At 44.7% G+C, this 19853-nt stretch overlaps 1 protein-coding gene across 1 annotated transcript in view; it reads right to left on the bottom strand.

The window, feature by feature from the left end:
* Positions 1 to 19853, bottom strand: part of LOC108062178 (uncharacterized) — a 303814-nt gene that overhangs the window by 241571 nt on the left and 42390 nt on the right. The window contains exon 4 of the mRNA XM_044393952.2: positions 15510 to 15863. Within this exon, the coding sequence (XP_044249887.2) occupies positions 15510 to 15863 (354 nt within the window). The remainder of the gene's footprint in view (positions 1 to 15509; positions 15864 to 19853) is intronic.

The following is a 19853-nucleotide window of genomic DNA, read 5'->3' as shown; positions in this document are numbered from 1 at the left end:
AATGTGACAATTAGATAAATTAAATTATTTTATTAATAAGTGTTCAAAATGCAGGTGAGTAAATGAGAACATTAAGTTAATTAACTAAATATTATGTAGTTCATAACTTGAAATACCTTTCATGTAAACCATTTAAAAAAAAACAAGATTTAAGTACTGTTGGCTAAAAAAGAGCTCCGTTGGCGACTGTGGTCTAAGGAGACTCTTCCTGTGCAGGTCCTGCATCACGATCCCATCTCTGCGCCGGCCGAGCGTATTTGTTTTGTTTTTTAAAGCCAACGTCAAGGGCCGCCACTGCCGCCAACAGACGGGGCAAACAGGGGCGTCGGACAAAGAGGGGCTGGATCCAAGGGAGGGGAGTCAGGAGACAGATGGGAAGTATTTTCATTGTCTTGTTTGCCAACGTCGAGAGTCGCATATTTGACATTGGACTTGTGTGCGCTCTGATAGCGTGCCAGCCAAAACATCACAAATGGTTGGCAACTCTGGCAAACCGGTCGGCAAACACACACGCACACCCAGACACACACACACTCGGAACTCCAGTTGTGACACATAATTGCGAGTGTTTACTGTGCGCGTGTGTGAGTGCGTTGATTTTCTTTCGTTATCCTGTGGTTTTTGTGAGGAGCCAACGCGGCGTATGTGCAACGTGCGGTAAATAAAATGGAAACACTCGCACAGAGCGAGAGACCTATCATTTATGCACAAACGTTGCCAACTTTCCCTACAACAAATGCAGCAAAGGCGCGACTTTCGGCTGCCTTTTCACTTGCCCGCTCAGTTTGTTCGGTTCTCGGGTATAAGGCAGGCAGAGACATCCTTATCCTTCTTAGCCCTACACACATGAGCCTGCCACAATGCGATGGCATTCGAGACAAAAAGAATTGCGCGTTTTAAGCATTTTCAAATTAAATTAAAAACTGCACCAAACAGCCGAAAGTCGGAAAGACGGAAAAGAGCCAGGAATAGAGGAGAGATTTGCTGGAGCAGGAAAAGCCGCAGCAAACGAAAAAAAAGATTGAGACGGGAGAATGGGAATGGAAATGGAAAAGCCGCCTTTGAAGTTTTTCTGATGCTTGAGCACTTTCAGCTGCTTTTGATTGTGTGAAGCGGCTTTCTCTTTGGCTTTCGGGCTTTGTTTTGTCGCCGGCTGCGTTTTTGGCTAGACAGAAGAGCGACTCAGAAGTTGCATTTTCAAGTGCCTCGCCCAAGGGCCTTGGATGAAATATGGATACAGCCATCAGTGCCGCAATTTGATTTTCGCTCGCGGACACCATCCATCCAGCCGTCTATTAATAATTCAAATACCCCGAATCGCAGCTGAAGTGCAACCATACGCACAAATGAATTTGTTCAAATGGAAGGGGCATAGTTTTATTGTAGTGCAAATCATAATCAAAAGAGGGTAGGAGGAGGAGTCCTCTTAAACGTCATAAGATGCGAATAAGCCATTTGTCTTTTAATATCTTCATGACAAAATGTGGATACCACAAGCGGTAAAATATTATAAATTCCGCAATGAAAGAAAATATTTCTTATGGGAAGTTGAACAAGTACAATATAAATAAATTAAGTATAAATTGTTTTTGGTTTTTCGATTTTGGTTCAGATTTACGGCCTGGATTCAGGATTCATATCTTAGGCAATTTAAAATATTTTGATATAAAGTAAAATCTATAAGCTTGTTTATTAATGCTTAAAAATACATAACACGTTGTAAGATACCAAGATTATTTATTCACAAAAAAATGTAGTACAATTTACTTGTACATCTCGCCTTAAGTAAGTTAGCTAAAATGGGTCCCATAATATAATATTGACAACTTATAATTAATAATTTTTACTCAAAAAGTAAAACTTAAATTATCTAATTTTTAAAGAGGATACTTCCTATCTGGACAACAGTAGAGCGCAGTGTTCACTCTCCAAAGATTATCTAATTGTCGTATTTGATTTTTTTAACTTTGTCTTTTGTCCGGTTGACTGTGCGCTGCGTTGTTGCTGCTGCTGGTTGCAGTTTTCCAAGCGGAAAATTTGTCATTGTTGCCATTGCGTTTATTAATTAATTTGGTCGACTGTCTGGCTGTGTGTGCGGGTAATAAAATATTTGCACATGAATGAAATTGAATAGTTTCTTGCTGTTTTGGCTGAATTTCTGCATAATTTGCAATTGCCATGGCATCGTTCACTGAATTATACATGGAGGGGTCGAGGTTTTTTAGGCCGCACTGAGCATTAAAGCCGCATTCCTTTGCCCACCCCGCCAGGGATGTGCATAATTTAATCAGTGCTGCAAGTCAACAGAGTTTGCTGCATCGCAGGACACTAATTGAAAGTCCTGTCCGCTCCTCTGGCTCCTCGGCCTGTCTGCCAATCGAAAGTCAACAACCTATTAAGTCACATTGCTGCCAACTGTAGACAATGATCGCTGTTGTCATGTCATCAAAACTTGCACCACACACATGCCAAAAATCTTCGTTCATTCTCTCTCATTTTTTTGCTTTTTGCGGATAGAACGGAAGGGACCACAAAACAGAACAAAACTAGTATCCTGAGAGTCTAGAAGTTTTTCCCCGGATTGTTTCCTGCCCGAAGCCCCTTTGCACCCCCCTGCCGCCACCCCTGCGAATGGCAAACAAGCCTTTTGTTACACGAGAAGCCCCAGACACATGGTAAACATGTCAAATTGACGGCCTGCGAAGTGAAAGCGACGTCAGCCAGCCCCCGGTGACAAAGGCTCCGATGGTCCGCCTCCTGCCGGTCTGCTTTCCATTTTTTAACCCATTTTTTCCACTGCCACCGCTCGAGTGTCCTCCCATTGTCTTTGGGGTGTGAATTATTAAAAGCCACAGAGCAGAGCACAACGTCTAAATTAGCAGAGGGTCTCCGCTCTCAGCCGTTTCACTTTCAGCGAATGCCATCATCGCCATCCACCCCGTCGTAATTATCGTCGTCGGAGCCGTGATTATCATGGTCATAGGCATCCCGACATCCTGCCACCCTGCATCCTTCAACTTCTTCCCCCATGTCCTTTCGCCTGTCACTCATTCGCATAAACAGTTAATTATGCATAATATGCATTTTGCTGTCATGTTGTGCAATTTTTACTCCCCACTGTGCGACGCCCCTGCACTTTTATTACTCGCCATAGAACCATCCTATCCTATCCTATCCTTTCCCCTTTGTTGTTGCAGTCGCCCAGCGCGGTAATGTTTTTAAATGCGCTCATTTGTGTTGGTGTTGCTATTGCTGCGGGTGTTGCTGTTGCTGCTGCTGCTGCTGCTGATGTTGCTGCTGCTGCTGTCGCTGGTGTTGCTGCTTATCTATGGCCATGTTTGTGTGCTCTGGCTGCGATGGCTAATTGGCAGCCGGTAATTTAATGTACGGCCAAGCGGCAGGAGGAGCAGCACGATTATAGTTAAAGGAGTTGCCGGCTTAATTGGCAGCGAGCAGCGCACAAAAGACCGGAGCAGATGTGATTAGCGAAGAACGATAATCGAACTGGGCGGCGCATCCAGCAAATCACGGATCCGCAGATCATTTCATATGCCAACACGCCAGAAATATCCTGAAAAAAATTCAATTTCCACTGCGATTTGCATAAGGGAGGAAGAGAGGGAAGAGACACTCGTGTTAGCATAAAATTCACTTTAGCATTTCCGATGGCTGACAATTTTTTGTGTGGCTTGCGTTTAAGCTAGCACCGCAAAACTGCTGCTGACAATTATTACATCCGCAGGACATTCGCCAGGACACAGGAAGGGGAGGAGGGAGGGGGGCAGTCGATACGCCCACACATGCATATGCACACAGCGGAAGTGGAGGAAGAAGACAGTCCCCTCGCAAAAATGGCCGAGAAGTGGCACGAGAAAATTAAATAGGAAAAGGAAACGCATAAAAAATGGCGACGATTGAATTTAAATGCCCTGCCACTTGAGCCACAATTCGGGCGTCCAGACTGTCCACATATGTATGTATGGATGGAAGTCCATTTCCCTTCCTTTAGAAGCCAATGTGCCTTTGAGTAAGTCACGAGCTGGGGCAGCCGTTCCGGTCGTTTTGGTTGCCCTGGCATTACGTGAAAGTAGGTTGTTAATATGCATGGCCCTATGCTTCTCCCTTGAAGTCCGTTTCCTCAAGGCGCCATATGGCCCTCTGTTTTTCGGGGAGATCCTGACGAATAAGCCAGGACGATTCACCCCAGCCAGCCCCAATTAGAAGTATGTCAAAGCAAACATGTGTTCGCATATTTAGAGCTCGCCACTTCCACTTTCTACGCCAATCTTCCTGGGGCCAATCAAGCACCGCACCGAGTCAAGGTCCTTTTCCCCGCAACCCCCTTTCCCTCACCATTTCGGAGCCTTTCATTAAGTGTCGGAAAGTTTTGCCTTTTGGTCATTCAGCTCGTTCAGCTCGGCTCCTTTCTGTTTCGGGGCTTTCTTTTTTCAATTTGCATACATCGAGAGAAGTTTGCGCTCGCCTGAAAGGCCAATGAAAGCCAAAGGAGTGATGCTTGAATGGATCGCACATGGAACTCAACTCAACCTTGGCCGGACAATGCCGGAGCATGTGAGTCTGGTGTCCATTGTATGACTGACTGTGGAGACATTGAATTAAATTTATTTGAAAACGCCAAGCAAAGTCTCCGAAAACTAAAGTTTTTCCCACCCCTTCCCATTCATTGTTCGCACCAGCCTGATTTTCCCTTTGGCCGACAGCAAAAGTTGGACCATTGCTTTGACTTTTAGCCGGGATCCGTCCTTACTTTCCACATGCTGTGTTGTTGCATGCTTATTTCGGTATTTTACGCTTCTCTCAGATGCAGCCTCGGCCTTTACTGTTGCATATTTGTTATCCTTGTTGTTGCTTCCTTTGCCGTCGCCCAGACGAAATTAACTTTGACAATTTTAATTAAATTTTTTTGACATTTTGGTTTGTTGCTACATAATCAAGAAATGTTAGCCGGACGTGGCTGGCAGGAAACGCCTTTTTGCGGAAGCAAAACTTGTCACCAGAAAATAGTTTGCCCACTTCAGAGATTTTCCCCATACTTGAAAGCTGACCCCCCTAGTTGAGGGTCACCATCATCTGCCTGGTGACCCAGATTCGATCGAAGTGCCAGCCAAGCGCTTCGACAGTCTAATTAACTCATTGTCAGCCGTCGGAGATCATTAGGAGCTGCATAAATGCTGCGCAAGAGAAGTACCCACTCGCATTTCCATAATCAGCTCAGAGTTGAAAGGCTCCGAGATGTAATTTCATTACTTTGCCTATGTATGAAGCCAATGCCACTAGCCACCAGGCAAAAAAAAGGAAGTGTAGGTCATGAAAGGGGAGAGAGAGGGGAGTTTCAGAAATAAAATAAAAAAATATGTTGCATAATTTCGAGCTTTGTTCCGACTTAGTACCTTTCCGCACATACATACGCACACTCGGGCCTGCAGGCAGTTCCTGGAGATCCTTTTGCGTCAACTTAACAGCATAGGAAATATCCAAGGCAACAATAAGAACAATAGTTCCCCTGGGAGCATTGAGTCCCAGAGTCCTGGTAAAAAGGCAAATGGAGCTCACCCAGACAAACACACACTCGCCCACACAGATACACGCATGCAAATCCTTTTGCCTGCCAGCTGCGCTTCTTCAGCTTCTGCTGCCTGCGTTTTATTTATTTCTCCTCTTTTTGTGTTTCAACATTTTTATTTTATTTTCACGACGCCTTTTGTAAGCGTCTTTTGGCTTCTACTCGTGGTGCGCCTTAGCGCCAGCTTTTTCAATTTTTCATACCCTCACACACGCTTACAATGCACAGTGGAAAGATGTTATAAATTAATTATAATAATTTTAATAGTTTATGTAATATTTATACTAATATTTCAACTGCATTTTAGTAATTGTTTTTTTTTAATAAATTGAAAATCCAATCAATAAAAGATATATTCTTTCGAAAACCAACTTAAATATTTCAAGCTTTGCGAGCAAGATTTATCCTTTCCTCCCACTGTGCATTGTGCGAACGAATAGCATTTTTACATATTTGCCTTACCTTTAAAAATAATTTTCCCAACGTTGGCTTTATTGTGAACCCGCTAACTTGAAACGGAATTCAAATGTATATTTAAATGCGATAGGGATGTGTGGGCTCACAAATGCGACGAGATGGGGAGCGGAAGTAAACTGCAAGGCAGACGACATAGCGCAGACAAAGAAAAGGCAAGTGGCAGAAGGAAGAAGAGACAATCACTAAAGCAACATCTCATTCGTGGCTGCGGCCATCTCTGTTTCTCCAGGACTCGAGGACTCCAGGACTCCTGCTGCCTTCCCAGCCTGATGATTTTCCTTTTCCCTATGCAAATCGCATGTGTGCTCCTGCCTAGGTTCTCCTACCAATCCGGGCAGCTTAGGCGTGCGTATGAATACGTCTTCATGTGGGTTTTGTATACGTAATATGCGAGCGAATAAAGTGAAATAAAAGCAAAGTGTGCGAGCAACAAAATTGAAAAATTCCAAACGAGCACCGCCTTTAGTCGCCATCCTCATCCTCCATATTGAATTGAGATAGCCCTTCCGCCGTAATGCGAAAGGTGCGGAAAATAGTTGGACATCATCTGATGGCCAACGAAGATCGGGATGCGTTAAGAATCTTCAAGTAGAACCCTAATAGCTGAGGGCCAACTTCCCTCAAGCGTCGGGTTTCTTTCGTCAATATCAGCCCACGTTGATAAGTAATGTGCGGCATGAGGCCTTTCAAAACAATAGAAAAAAATATGCAAATGCCCACAAAATGAAAACCGAGGGCTCTAACCTCTGCCCTCTACCCCTACTTCGCTGTATAGAAGCGTACACAGGGCGTATGTGTAATATGATTATCATAACGTCTCTCCAGTCGTTTGCTGCATGGTTTCTTGAATTTATTGTACGACTATTTCCCCCATCCGACAACAACAGAGCATCCTAGAGAATCCACTGCCGGGAAACCATTGCCACCCGACCAGGACTTGAACCCAGGCTTCTATGCTTTTCCGGATGTTTTCTTTCGTTCTCCAGCCTTTGCTTTCTTTTTGTCTTCAGCTGCATTATTGATAAAATATTTGCAAGTATTTCCTCGTATTTTCTTTTAATATCAAATAGGACCAAAGGAATCTCCAGCAGCTGCAATCATTCTGCGGCCGGGCAAATGCGTTAAAAGCCATCCCATCCCCATCGGTATGGATTCATATAAGTTCTTTGTGTGCAACAAGTGAGCCAATACGTCGAGAATTCAAAAGATACTTTAGCAGTAGATTTTTTGAAATGCAAATAAAAGGAAGTCGCTTACCTCTTGGACAGTCAATTTCATTGTACATTTAGTCAGTAACATTAACACAAGCGGAAGTCGATAATTGGCGAAGACTTCAGACACAATTGACTATAAGCTCGTTTATTTATGATTTTAAAATGTTTTTCGTATATAACTGCGCGGCTTTGACACCGATAGTGTATTGTTTTCTGCCGATTTTATTTAAAGGGAACGATATACATTCGATGTTTGATTAGTTTTTCGTATTTCGCTATATTCAATTTATACACTCGATTTAAGCCCGATTTGCGGATGTTTGCTGGCAGATTATCTAGCTTTGTCTGTATGCACTCATGCGATTCTACAGCCCTTCATAGCCCAGACTTCTGTTTGCTTATTAATTCGAATTTTGGCAAATATTCGCGCGGTGCCGTCGGCTATTTTGGCACAATGTTTGTGTTGCTTTAGTTTTCAAGTTTCTTGGCCCGCCAAGCAGTGCCAGAATTCGCGGTCTTACTGTGAAGGAACCTCCTCGTAGCCACGCAGCCTGCGGCGGCTTATTTTATTAGGGAGATGCGATTTATTCGCAGTTGTGCTCTTGTGTTGATTTAATTTACACTTTGCGTACAGCTATCTCCAGAAATGTGTTCTGGGATGAGAGAGGGCTCTTGAATTTATGATCTAGCAACCATTTTAATTATTTAATTACCAACTGTGCAACTTATTGTGTGGGCAATCGGTTTAATTAGGCTACCTGTTTAATTTATAAAGCGCTGCGTATACGCAGTGTTGCCAGCGCATTAGAGCTCGGTTAATGAAAGTCACTTATTAAGCACATAATATTCAGATAGAGGGCAAAGCGGGTAAATAGCTTAGCGCATTGCGTATACGCACCGATTTCAAATTTAATTTAGCCAAATAAGCGTGCTGGAATGCGTGTCCTGATTTTAATATGGGATTGGCTAGGACTATCATGAATGCCGAAGTGGCAGGCTTACCAGATGGGAGTTGGGATATCGGTAAGCAGTTAGCAGCGCCAGTTAACCAGCGGACTGAGTTTTTTTCGGCCACATGCCGGCCAACTTGTTACACAAACTCGCACACGCGTGTCGAACTTTTTGGCGCCAAAATGTAATAAATTGCCTTTTCTTTTCACATTTGTTCACCGAAAGCGCTGCCGCAGTTGTGCACACTGGTTTTTCAAATCGCCATTGCCGAACTGAACTAAACTGCAGTTAAGTTTGTCGGCCGAGGTGGCAAACAAAAATTAATGCAAAATTGCATACACACGAACCGACGATTGCGACTTTGGCTTTTGCTATTTCGATTCTGATTCCGATTTCGAAGGACACAGCGATGAGCAGCAGGAGCAGCAGGAGCAACAGCGGCGGCAGCAGCAGCTCATTGTTGCGCTTGCCACATTGAATGCGTTGCGTTTTATGGCGGCGTTAGCCAGATGCGACGATGCGACTACCGGCCGCATTGCCAGCTCCAGCTTTCAGGACACGGCCACAGGACACGGCTACACAGATACACACACACACAGGCCAGAACACACACACAGGCACGGTGCACGGACAATGGCGTCGTCGGGATCGGGAGATGAGCAACAGTCGGCTGGCAGCGGAGTTAACTTCCGCGTTCTCGTCGGCTACTCGGTCCTCGGCTATTGGCTTTGTCGGCCTTCTCGGCTTTCTCAGCGCTCTCCGCCCGAATTCGGCCAGCTGTGTTTTCAACAATAAAAGTTATGCAAAAGCCGAAATAGCAGCGCAGCGCCTAAAAGTGTGCAGCACGAGTGTAATAGCAGCCGCAGCCATCGCTCATTGTGTGTAAGTCCTGCTCGGTTGACGTCGCTGTCGGCGTCGGCGTCGCAGCAGCCATTAATGAGCGGTAGCTCTGCTCCTGCGGAACAGGACTCTCTGCGAGATGCACTGCCTCCCTAGGAGGAGCTTTTGGGGGAGCTTGGCTGCTAGGCGCTTCTCCTAAAGGACCTCTGTTGGCTAACAGCAGTGGCGAGCTTAAAGCTGTTGGTGTATCCCGCAAGCTTTGGAGGGGAGCTAGGCTCCATTGGAATAAGAGTTGATGTAAACTGGGAATTATTCTACTCCTCTTGTAAAATGTAATAACATCAAGAAATAAATGCTTGGATTTTTATTAATTTAAATTAAGTATATTAGTGTTCAAGTTCACATTTAAAGTCACTAACTTGCTCGAAATAAAATTTCTAATAAACTTCAATCATTTTTAGAAAAGAAATTACTTTTACATTTCAATTACAGAAAAGCTCCTATAACATTTCAAAGGACTTGCCACTAGAGCTCTGCTACTTAGCATGATATCTCAGGGGTTGTAATGTTAACCAGGATTATCTAACTACCCCTTAGCAGGCAGGGGAAATGGAAAACTTGACGAAACTTCTGCAAGTTACAGAAAACAGGGGTAGTTTGCAGACACAAAGAGAGCGAGGATGTTGGGAGGAAGGGTAAAAAGAGCAGAGCTACAATCTCTGTTACTCCATATAGCATACTGTAAGCATAGATAACTCAGAGCAACATTGCAATTTCTAAACTGGCTTTGGAATGCCCAGCCTATTGTCATAAAATGAATTCTCGGATTTTTGACTTGAAAAATACATTCAGGGTGGCAAAGATGGCATATTTATGCGCGACAGCCAGTTAAGTGAGGCTAATTCGAACTTAAACTACTGCTGTTAACCGACTTTGTGAATGGGATGCTTTCAGACTTTTATGGCTTAGCTTTTTCAACAACACCACCTAGAGGAGCGGAGCTTTGGGCGTGCGAGCCTCGATTGCAACTATCGTAAAACGCTCGCTTTATAGCCGAAACTTGCACCATAAAGTGCACTATAATGAAATTTGCACCGAACTACATTAGAGTCTCCTTAGAGGGGCGAGCTACTTTCGGGGGAATTAGGACCGGGACCCCAAAATATTTACATTCCCCCACCTGAGCACCTCACTGGGTCAAACCCATCCCTATTCTATCCCTCGTTGCACGCTTTTCCGCGCGCTAAGCACATTTCTTTCGTCAGACCCTTAATTTCCCAGCATTCGCTCGACACTTTCACGGTATTCATGACTCCTCCTTCTCCATCTTCATCAGAACAACCAACCCAACATCCCGGATGTCCTACATCTCTCGCAGGTTGCCGCCGTGCGAGCAGCTCACGTATAAATATTTTACGACGTCCTTCAGTCATTTACTTTTATTGCAATATTTGCTCACTCAACGTTTATGATGATCATTTTAAGCCATTTTTATGGCCAGCTGCTGCCGCTGCTGCTCTGCATGAATCACAGTCGAACCGAAGTGGCGGCCAGAGGGGACATGTGAGTCCCTTCCATTTGTGTGTCTGTCTGCGGGGAGAAAGTCCACCGACGTTGCTAAATATTTGTCTGCCTCCAGCTCCATCCCCATCTCCATCTCGAGCCCCACCTTCTCGGCACTTGGCTACTTTGCTGCTTTTTATATAAATGGCAGCTCATTAAATTGCTGGCATCGTTTTCGCCAGCCGAGGGGTCAAAAGCGCAAATTGGCCAGGTGTGTTTGGGTGCCGGGGCATGCGTGTTGGTGAAGGGACTTCCACCTTTTAGCTGCGTACTTAAAGGATTCTAATTTGCACACAACACTGATGGTCACCTCGTTTGAGCTGCTGGCCACGTAATGAGCTGCAACTTTCGCACTTGCACGTGCCTTGTCCGCCCAAAACTATGTCAGCCGGACTCCGGACTTCGGACTCCGAATTGTAGCCAGTCGAGGCTTAGTTATGAGCCGAAAAGTGTGCTAAAGTTTCCGGGCACTCCACTTAACGCTCGATTGCTTTCGTCCTTTCTCCGAGACTTGCCAAGATGGAATGGCACAAATTGCACTTCATTTGATTTAAATTGATAAGATGTCAGCTTGCATTTCATTTGCAAAATGGAAGGACTAAAAAGTGGATTGAAGCAGTCCCAGTTATAAGTTATAATGGCCTGACCACAACATCCCACTTGACGTCGACCAAGAGACCTGCTCAAGTGCTTGGCCAGCAGTTGAGAGCAAAATTCTGTCATCTCAATGGAGATTGAAAAGTCACTTTGTGCAGGAGTACCGAACAACCACCCGCCCATCCTGTTGGTCCTTTTTGGCCTTTGGAGTGTGTGTGTGGCGCACTTGAGATTACCAAATTACAGTTGCACAATATTTGAGGCATACACTTAGGCCAGGAGCCACTCTGGGTTATCAATAACCATCTACATCTACTTTCTACTTTCGAGAGAACTTTTGCACTGCCGCCCATTTGGCGGGCACTTCGGCAGAGCGCCTAAAAGGCGGCTGCAGTTTTTGTCTATTACTTTTCGGTGCATCAAACTGCCATTTTGTTTGTTTGGCAGGCGCGCAAGGAGAATTCCTGCGCCGTGGGCGGCTGTGCTCCACTAAACTTTGCCGAATCAACAAAAGCAAAAACGCTGGCGAAGTAACACATGATTGCAGATTGCCGTGGCTGAATTGGAAAAGCCAGCAAACTTGGACAAAAGTTTAGCACAGAGAAATCGGGCTTAGTTTCTAATTCAATTTGTCAAACGGCTTTCGGTCCGGCTATCGTCCCCGAAACTCCTTGCCAAACTGTCCACAATAATCCAAAATTGACTAACCAAATAGAAATCACACACAACAGAAGAGGCAATGAAGCGTTTATCCCATGTTATTCAATTGAACATTTGCGAAAAATTAAACACAGTCTGCACAGTTCGGGGCACAAACAAATGCAAAATGCGCCCCTGTCTGCAACCCCCAACCTCTCAACCTCCCTCACTCCCACCGCCCACCATCCACCGTGGGTTGAGTCAACAACAATTGCAATTGCAGGTCCCCCGAACTCCGAACTCCGAACCCCCAAACCCCTCGAACACGGAACCCCCGGACAAAAGACAACGGACAGAAAACCCTACAAAACACAGTCCATTGCACACACATCGACAATGACAAGTACATGGGCATAATAAAGTCTTGGAATTTATTTTTATGTGCATATAATAGAGGACTGCACCCTTATCCCATCCCCGCCCCCTGGAAAATGGTGGTCCATGGTCCCCCAGAGACGCATTTCAACTGGCAAAGCGGAACAACGAACCAGGAGACCGAAAATGAAACTGAAACACTGACTTCGCCTCGTGTCCAATGCGTTTTGACCCGGGCCTAGTCCGCATCGAATTTTCGAATTTGGCCAATATTTGCTTAGTCATTTGGAGATTATCCTAATTGAGAATCTCGGCGTTCGGCCTGCAAGGGGTGATGCCCCACACAGATAGATAGATCCTGGCAGCATCCTTCAAATGAAGCGGAACCATGAAATTGTCGCAATCAAAAGTACGGGATACTGGAAGAAATGTTTGTTTATAGCTCCGCATTAGAACAGATTCAGCCCTTCGGCTTTTCCAAGTGTTCCCCTTCTTTCGACTCCGGGACAAATGAAACTCAAACAAAGTCGCATCTTGACCACTTTCTCCCCCTCAACTGTCAGTCTCCTGTCACAATTCATTACGAGTCCTCAATGCCGGGCAAAGAAAACATAAATAAACTTTTTGTTTTAGATTTCGTGACAAATGTACAGAAATAGCAATTTCCATCGACTCTCTCTGCCTTGAAATGGAATTATCGCCGAAAAGAAAATATTTGCACAGGCGAAAGGTTCGGGCGGACAAGTGTACCCAGGCAGGAAGCCGAATGTCGAGGCTAAAAAGGATTACTTATCGCATATTTTGACATAAGTTAAGTTCATCAGTGAAATACGAGAGTCAATTGTTCCGTCGTTCGAAGGGAAAGGATAAGGGGGGCCTTAAACCAATGTCCAGACAGACAGACAGACGGACAGACGGCCAAAGGCGTGTGATGGGTCAATTGTGATAAGCCGAATGTCCGAGCCACCCCTGACTGCTCCTTTGTTCTAGGCCCACTTCTGGCCGGCGTTTATTTGCATTCGCCTTTGTTTGTGTTTGCAGTGAAATCGAGGCAGGACGAACAGGACGGGCGAAACGAGCCAGGACGACTGTAAAATTGGCAAATATCTATCGAACAATTGACAGTTTAGGGGCGGATCCCGGCAAAAAGCCCGACATTCTGGACATATGCAAAGGGCCAATCCCAGCTCGGGTTATTTACAATGTGAGCGGAAAATAATGCCAAGATTTGTAGCTGCAAAAAAGGGATTTAACTAGGGCTTTATTTTTGGGTCCTTCCATTCGCTTTGCGTCAATCAACCAAAAAATCAAAGGGTTTCCTGAAATCTTTTGTTAGAGGTCAGTCGGCTTCCTCAAATTGGACAATCGCCCTGTGTTCGTATTCTCGTAAGTGTTGTGTTAATTATATCCCAACTAATTGGATGGAAGGCTGGCTCTTAAAGGCTTTAAATAACGATTGCGTGTATCTGATAGTTGGCTTCCGGCATCTAGCCTGCATCTACGCTGATATCCCGAGGTCCAACTAGTCAGCCATGGGCCATCCACAAGTCAAAACAAAACACGCCAAACAACAACAGTCGGCGACTACTTCGGGGAAAGGAGCACAGGACACAACATCGAAGGAAGCCTTGTCTGCTCATCCACAGCCGCGCCTGGTTGTAAAGATATAAAGTCAGACAAGAGCAACAACAGGACAGAAGGAGCCAGGAGCAGCCAAGGAGGCCGAAGGACCGGCGGTGGCTGTGTCCTAGTCCTTCTCGGCTGTCAGCTGCAGCGGCGGCGATTTGTAGCGCCACAAGAATAATCACACTTTTTATCGTGATTTAAGTTTATGGCGCTGGGCGCTCGTTTAGTTTCCTGTTACTTGTTACTACAGTTCCTTGTTGCAACAACGATGCATCTCGCAGCGTCTGCCATGATTTTTTCAATTCCTTTCTCACGGCTTCATCGGAATCGTCGAAAGGGGGGCGAATGGAGCTGTCTGCTTGTTAAGTTGGCCGCTTTCATTTTTATATTTTTTAATGATTTTTATTGCATAACTGGCGGCGTCTGCTCGACCTACGGCCCATCCCCGGCAATGGGCCAGGCAATTGCACTTTGCCACATTTTATGGCCATCCCGAGGAACGAAGCCAACAATGGCAGGGATATGATGAGGCCGGAGTTCGGGGGCAGACAGCAGGAAACTTCTCGATTCAGGATGACTTTTAGCCGAAGACAGTGAAACCACCGATGGGTATACACATTCTGATGACTCAATTCTAGTCGGATAATCATGGCGCATTCCCACTGATCCGCATTTCTTTCGGACCCCTTCCTTCGTTGCTAACTGCACCCACATAAATCTCAGGACCGCACACCTTTTTCCAAGCGCTTCCTGCGTAATTTGTTGCTAAACAAACTCTCATTTACCTCTTGCTCTAACGTGGCTAGCTCTCCGGTTCGTTTACTTTTACAAATTATAAGCACTCACATAAATTTCACTTACTGCCGCCGGACTGGGCGCCAAGTTCGGGCCTCATTCTGGTTCTGCCCCTGGGTCGTGAGACTGAAGCTCCGAGCTGAGAGCTATGAGCACCGAACACTTTTTGTGAGACGTAATTAGAAGGAAAGCCCGGCAACTGGCCAACTTGAGGCGATGCGAGCAGGATGGAGGGGGAATTGGCCACTTGAAATGCAAATTGCGTGCAAATTATGGCAAGCTGGCATCCAACCGGGCAGGTGAACAAGTCGCCCCTCTTCGTCTCGTGCCTTCCTGATTCATTGCGAAGGTACAGGAAAAGGAAATATTACTTGGAAGTTCCGGAAAGTTTTGTTTTTAATTGCAGCAGTCCTAATTCAATTTGCAGCCATGCATTTTATGCATCCTTCTCTTCGGTGGGTTCCTAATTTCAATATCTCCCACAAAATTTCTCGAAAATCAGGGTTTTGACTGTGGAATTTATATAGATTTGCCGAAATAAACACATTACATTTTTATATATTTAACTTTTTAAAGAAATTTTCCGTTTTTTTAAACAGTATACTAATCACATAAATATGTCAAAGCATATCTGATTTGAAACAAAAAATTGCTTTCATTTCAAATTGATACCGGATTTCATCGAATTGATAATCATTTCCGATCATGATTTTTTTTTTTGAAAAATATCTATATATTTTTATGGTTTCTACAGGTAAAATAAAACTGGTATTAAAATATAAAAACCGTTGTTTAATGACTTAATTACTTGACGCAGATTGCAATAGCTTTTTAAGGGCAATACTCACCGTTATTATGAGTTAGGAAGGCGTTTTCCGCTTCCGACGAGGATGATCCCTGGTGCTCGTTGTTGGCGTTGGAGGAGGATGATGAGTTGGAGAAGTCGTAGGGATGGGTCAGGCTGTTGTTTCCGGCAGCGGAGGCAGCCAGGGCCTTGAACAGGTGGGCGGTGCGCTGCTGCGTCTGCTGTTGCTGCAGCTGTTGCTGTTGCTGCTGTTGCTGTTGCTGCTGCGGCGGAATATAGGGATTGTTGTAGATATTGCGACTGTCATTCGATGGCTGCAGGTTGTATTGATTCTGCTGCTGCTGAAGCGTGTTATTGGCACTCAGAAGACCGTTGACCGTAAAATGCCGGGATTTGGCTAAAAGAAATAAAATGGGAAGCGGTGGAACACCGTTAAAATGGCAGCTGATGGATGTACAAGGAAGGGGGCTAAACTTTTTTCCATGTCATGGCAGTTGCTGCTTTCTCCGCTAAACGCCAACCCCGCCCACTTCCCCCTTCCGCCTTCTTTTGCCTAATTGCATGCATTGAAATATGCAAATGAGTGCGAGTGTGTTCGCTTCAATTAAAGCATTTTCACTGTCAGCCCGCAAAGGTTTGAGGTTTTCACTTTTCCACCGCTCATCGTTGTCGCCTATTGTTGCTTTTCTCATATGAATTATGCATGGCAATAACAAGAACAACAACGCCATGTTGTTGCTGCTCTGCGGAAATAATGTTGACGCGGAAGCTGTGATAATGAAGCAGGCAAAAAGCAAAGTGTCGCCTCGGCCTAAGTCCCTCCCCTCCCCGCTGCCCACAAAAAAAAATTATGCTAACCCTTTCAATTTTCCACAAGCAGCCCGCTCGGAAAAGTTTCTCCTTACCGGCTGCCTCTGCCCCGCTGTTGTAGTTGTTGTTGCCGCTCTTTGCATATTAATTATGCATGTTTTGGTTGGTGTGAAGGCATCAACACATTGTTTGAATTTTAAGCAACACAAGCGACAAAATTAGGGGTAAACCGTTCGTGGAAGGGGGAAGCAGGGTATTGGCCTCCTTTCGGGCCTTTCGGTTGGCTTTCACACTGATTTGTTCGGCTTTTGGTAGCCAACTGTGTAAATATGAAGTGCAAAAGATAACGAGCTAATAACTCTGTTAATTTCTGGCCTTGATGTATGTGTTGTGTGTGCGTCAAGCGGTGTATGATGATGAAACACGTTGTTTTATCGATACCCTTGTATCCCTGGGAAAAGTGTTGCTTATATAATTTTTATATTCATATTAATTGTAGTTCCTCTTTTATAGTTGGTAAAAAATGAATTATTATAATTGTTAAACGCTTCTTTTGTGACTTACAAAATTTATAGATTACAAAGATTTTTGTCACCACGTAATACTGATAAAATTTATATTAAAAAACATTTTTCTGATTTCGTTCTCTAGGAAAAAAAAACTTCGAAAAATATAGCAATTTGGCGACAAAAATAAACTGGCGTACTTAGAACATATTGTTCACATTTGAATTGAATTGAGATGCCGCATATCAAGTCAAAATTGATACCAAGTTATTTTGATCATCGTTTATTATAAAATTATTGTTGAGTGTATTTTTGCATTATCAGTCACTTTGAGAAAATCGAAAATTTAATACGTTAATAGGTGTAAAACAAAATCTCTTTTTAGTTAGATTTTAAGTAAACACGTTTACTGGGAAATTTTTAACCACAATTCTTAACCAATCTCCAACATTTGCTACTCTTTTATGCACCAATCAAACGATTACATCCGAACAATTACCCTCTCGGTGTTCATCGCCAACATGTTCCGCATTAAAGGTCAGTTCCACTCGCTCGTAGGCAAGCCATCAATGTCAATTTCCTGGAGATAAAAATTCTGGGGGCAACACGCGTCGCGGTTTAAAAAGCAATGCCAATAAATTTTCACTAGAACGAATTTATTGGTAAATCCCCACCGTAGGCGGCTTTATGACACAGGCCAGGCCAACTGGAGTCAACTCGTTGAGGCCGGGGCAAATCTGCGACGCGTCTAAATGTCAATAAAAAACACATTCGGCTACCCAACGATTTCTGATGCGACGGGGGGAAATTTGCCTCGTTTAGCGAGGGAATAATGACACAAAATCGCATAATTCGACGAGGCAGAAAGGGTTCATCGAGGGGTCGAAGACGAGGCCCGCAACAAAGAAACCAAATTGTCGCCCCAGTGAAAGTCAAGGAAGCAGCGTCCAAATGGCCTGATTTAGTAGACGCTTGGGGCACCAACTCCGCCGAGGCAACAAAGTATTGGCAACAACAAAGGAATAAAGCATTTGCCTCGCCATGTGGCAAGGGAAACTAGCGGCAACAAAAAAACAAAATAAATGTGTAAAAATTGTGTGGCAATAAAATTTGCGTAAATAGTCCAATTTGCATTGAATGTTGCCCTTATTTATGGGGCTATGGCGCAATCAGGCTGCCCGAAAGATGGGGCCGGCTTTTGTTGATGTGCTGTTGTTGTTTGTTGCCCTGCCAGCGAAGTGTAAATTTGCCAAATTTTGTTAAAAGCAAAATAAATAAAAACTGTATATACGGGCAATGGCTGGAAATGGAAACGGGAATGGGTATGGGATGGGCCTTTGGGGCACTGGGGACAGTGGCGAATAGGATTCTATTTTTCAGGATTATCAACGGAACATTTTCGAGCCCAAATGGGGCATAACTTAAAGGACGAGTGGTATGTGTGTGTGTGGAAAACTTCAAGTTTAGTGCGATACTGGGGATGAACGGCCATGGGGGATTATGTAATCTTGCGCAATCCACGTAATTAATTCACCAACCAATCAATCCGCCAGCGAAGCTCCCTTTGTTTCGCCACAAACTTTGGCCAGACGAAAGCACTCGAAACTTTTCACTCACAATGCCCCCAATCAGGTCTCCACCAACAACAACAACAACAACAACAACAACAGCAAGTGGAACAATTATGCGGAACAATTATGCAATCGATGCAGCCAATTAACAATTAACAGGCAGCCCGAAATGGAAGCCAAAGAAAGTTCCTGGTGAAAAACTTTGTGAAAAATAAAGCCCTGCGAGGGCGCAACTTTTTAAACCGATTAACCCATGCCCAAAGAATTTTATAAATAAATACCAAATGGCGTATAAATATTTGAAACCCAACGAAATATATTCCAAGGACAGTCGCATCGATTGATCCTTATTAAGGATTCATGACAGCCCCATTCGGTATTCACACGCACGGCCCAATTGAGAGCCACTAATAATAGTCACACTGCCTAAATTGTTTTAAATTGGTCATTCAAAAGGGCAGCAATTATGGGAAAATTAAGTGTTCAGGGTGGGCGAGAATGAATCATTGAGCCGCAGTTCTTTAAGTTCCCTGCCACTTAGGTACACTTTCGAAACTAAGCGCATTAAAATCGCTGGAGGATTGGGTCTGATCCCTCAGAACACTTGAACAGATGTCCTGGCATTTGAAATTCACAAAACTAAAAGCAACCGGGGAAATGCGAATGCGAATGTGAATGCTGACTCATCCTCATCCTTTCTAGGAAAGACAAGAGTTAGGGCCGCAAACACCTTGTTGTCCTGGCTGATGGCAGTGAAGCTGCCAATGACAGTTGGCTGTTGTCACCCCGGCGCATCGGAAATTCGCACAGCTGAGCGAAGACGGCGCAGAAGTTATCCGCCTGAATAATTCCGTCCAGGATTAGAGGTGAGGGCGGAGGAGGTCCCTTGGCCTCTAATGCATGTTTGGCATTTACATAATTTCCAGCTGGCGAGGGGTTGACTACCACTTGACTCGCACCAGCCCGAAATCCCAACCGAGCCAAATATCAATTACATTCACGCAATCCGAACAACACGGGCAAAGGATCGGAGATGACACAACAAGCAAATTAATTGAAATCAATGCAAATGCCCAGCGCAGGACCTCGCAGGACTCGCAGGACTTAAGGGTTGCGGCTTTCCGGGTTTTTCAATTTCTATAGGCAATCGCATTTGTCAGCGGCTTAAGTCGCGCCCCTCCCGCCTTTGCCCTCCGTTCGCCATTGTTGTCAAACATGTCAAAGCAATTGCAAACATTTGGCCTGTTTGCGCTGCCTTTCATTTATTAGCGCGAGTTGAATCAGTTTTACTTTTTCACTCGTTCGCTTGATCTACGGATTCGATTTCGCGGTTTGCTGAGCACCGGCAGTGGACAGATAACGCTCCGATAATTCCCGCTTTCCTTCCTGCTCGGCGGCTCGTCCTTGCCAGCGGCGGTCGCTTTCAGTGCGATAAGTAACCCATTTGGTCGGCCTCCTTTATGCAATATGTCAGCGTGCTTCTGGTGGCCTTTGCGGCCA

Source organism: Drosophila takahashii, chromosome 3L (genome assembly GCF_030179915.1).
Source record: "Drosophila takahashii strain IR98-3 E-12201 chromosome 3L, DtakHiC1v2, whole genome shotgun sequence".
Classification (NCBI taxonomy): Eukaryota; Metazoa; Arthropoda; class Insecta; order Diptera; family Drosophilidae; genus Drosophila; species Drosophila takahashii.
This window is presented reverse-complemented; position numbering and strand designations above follow the sequence as displayed.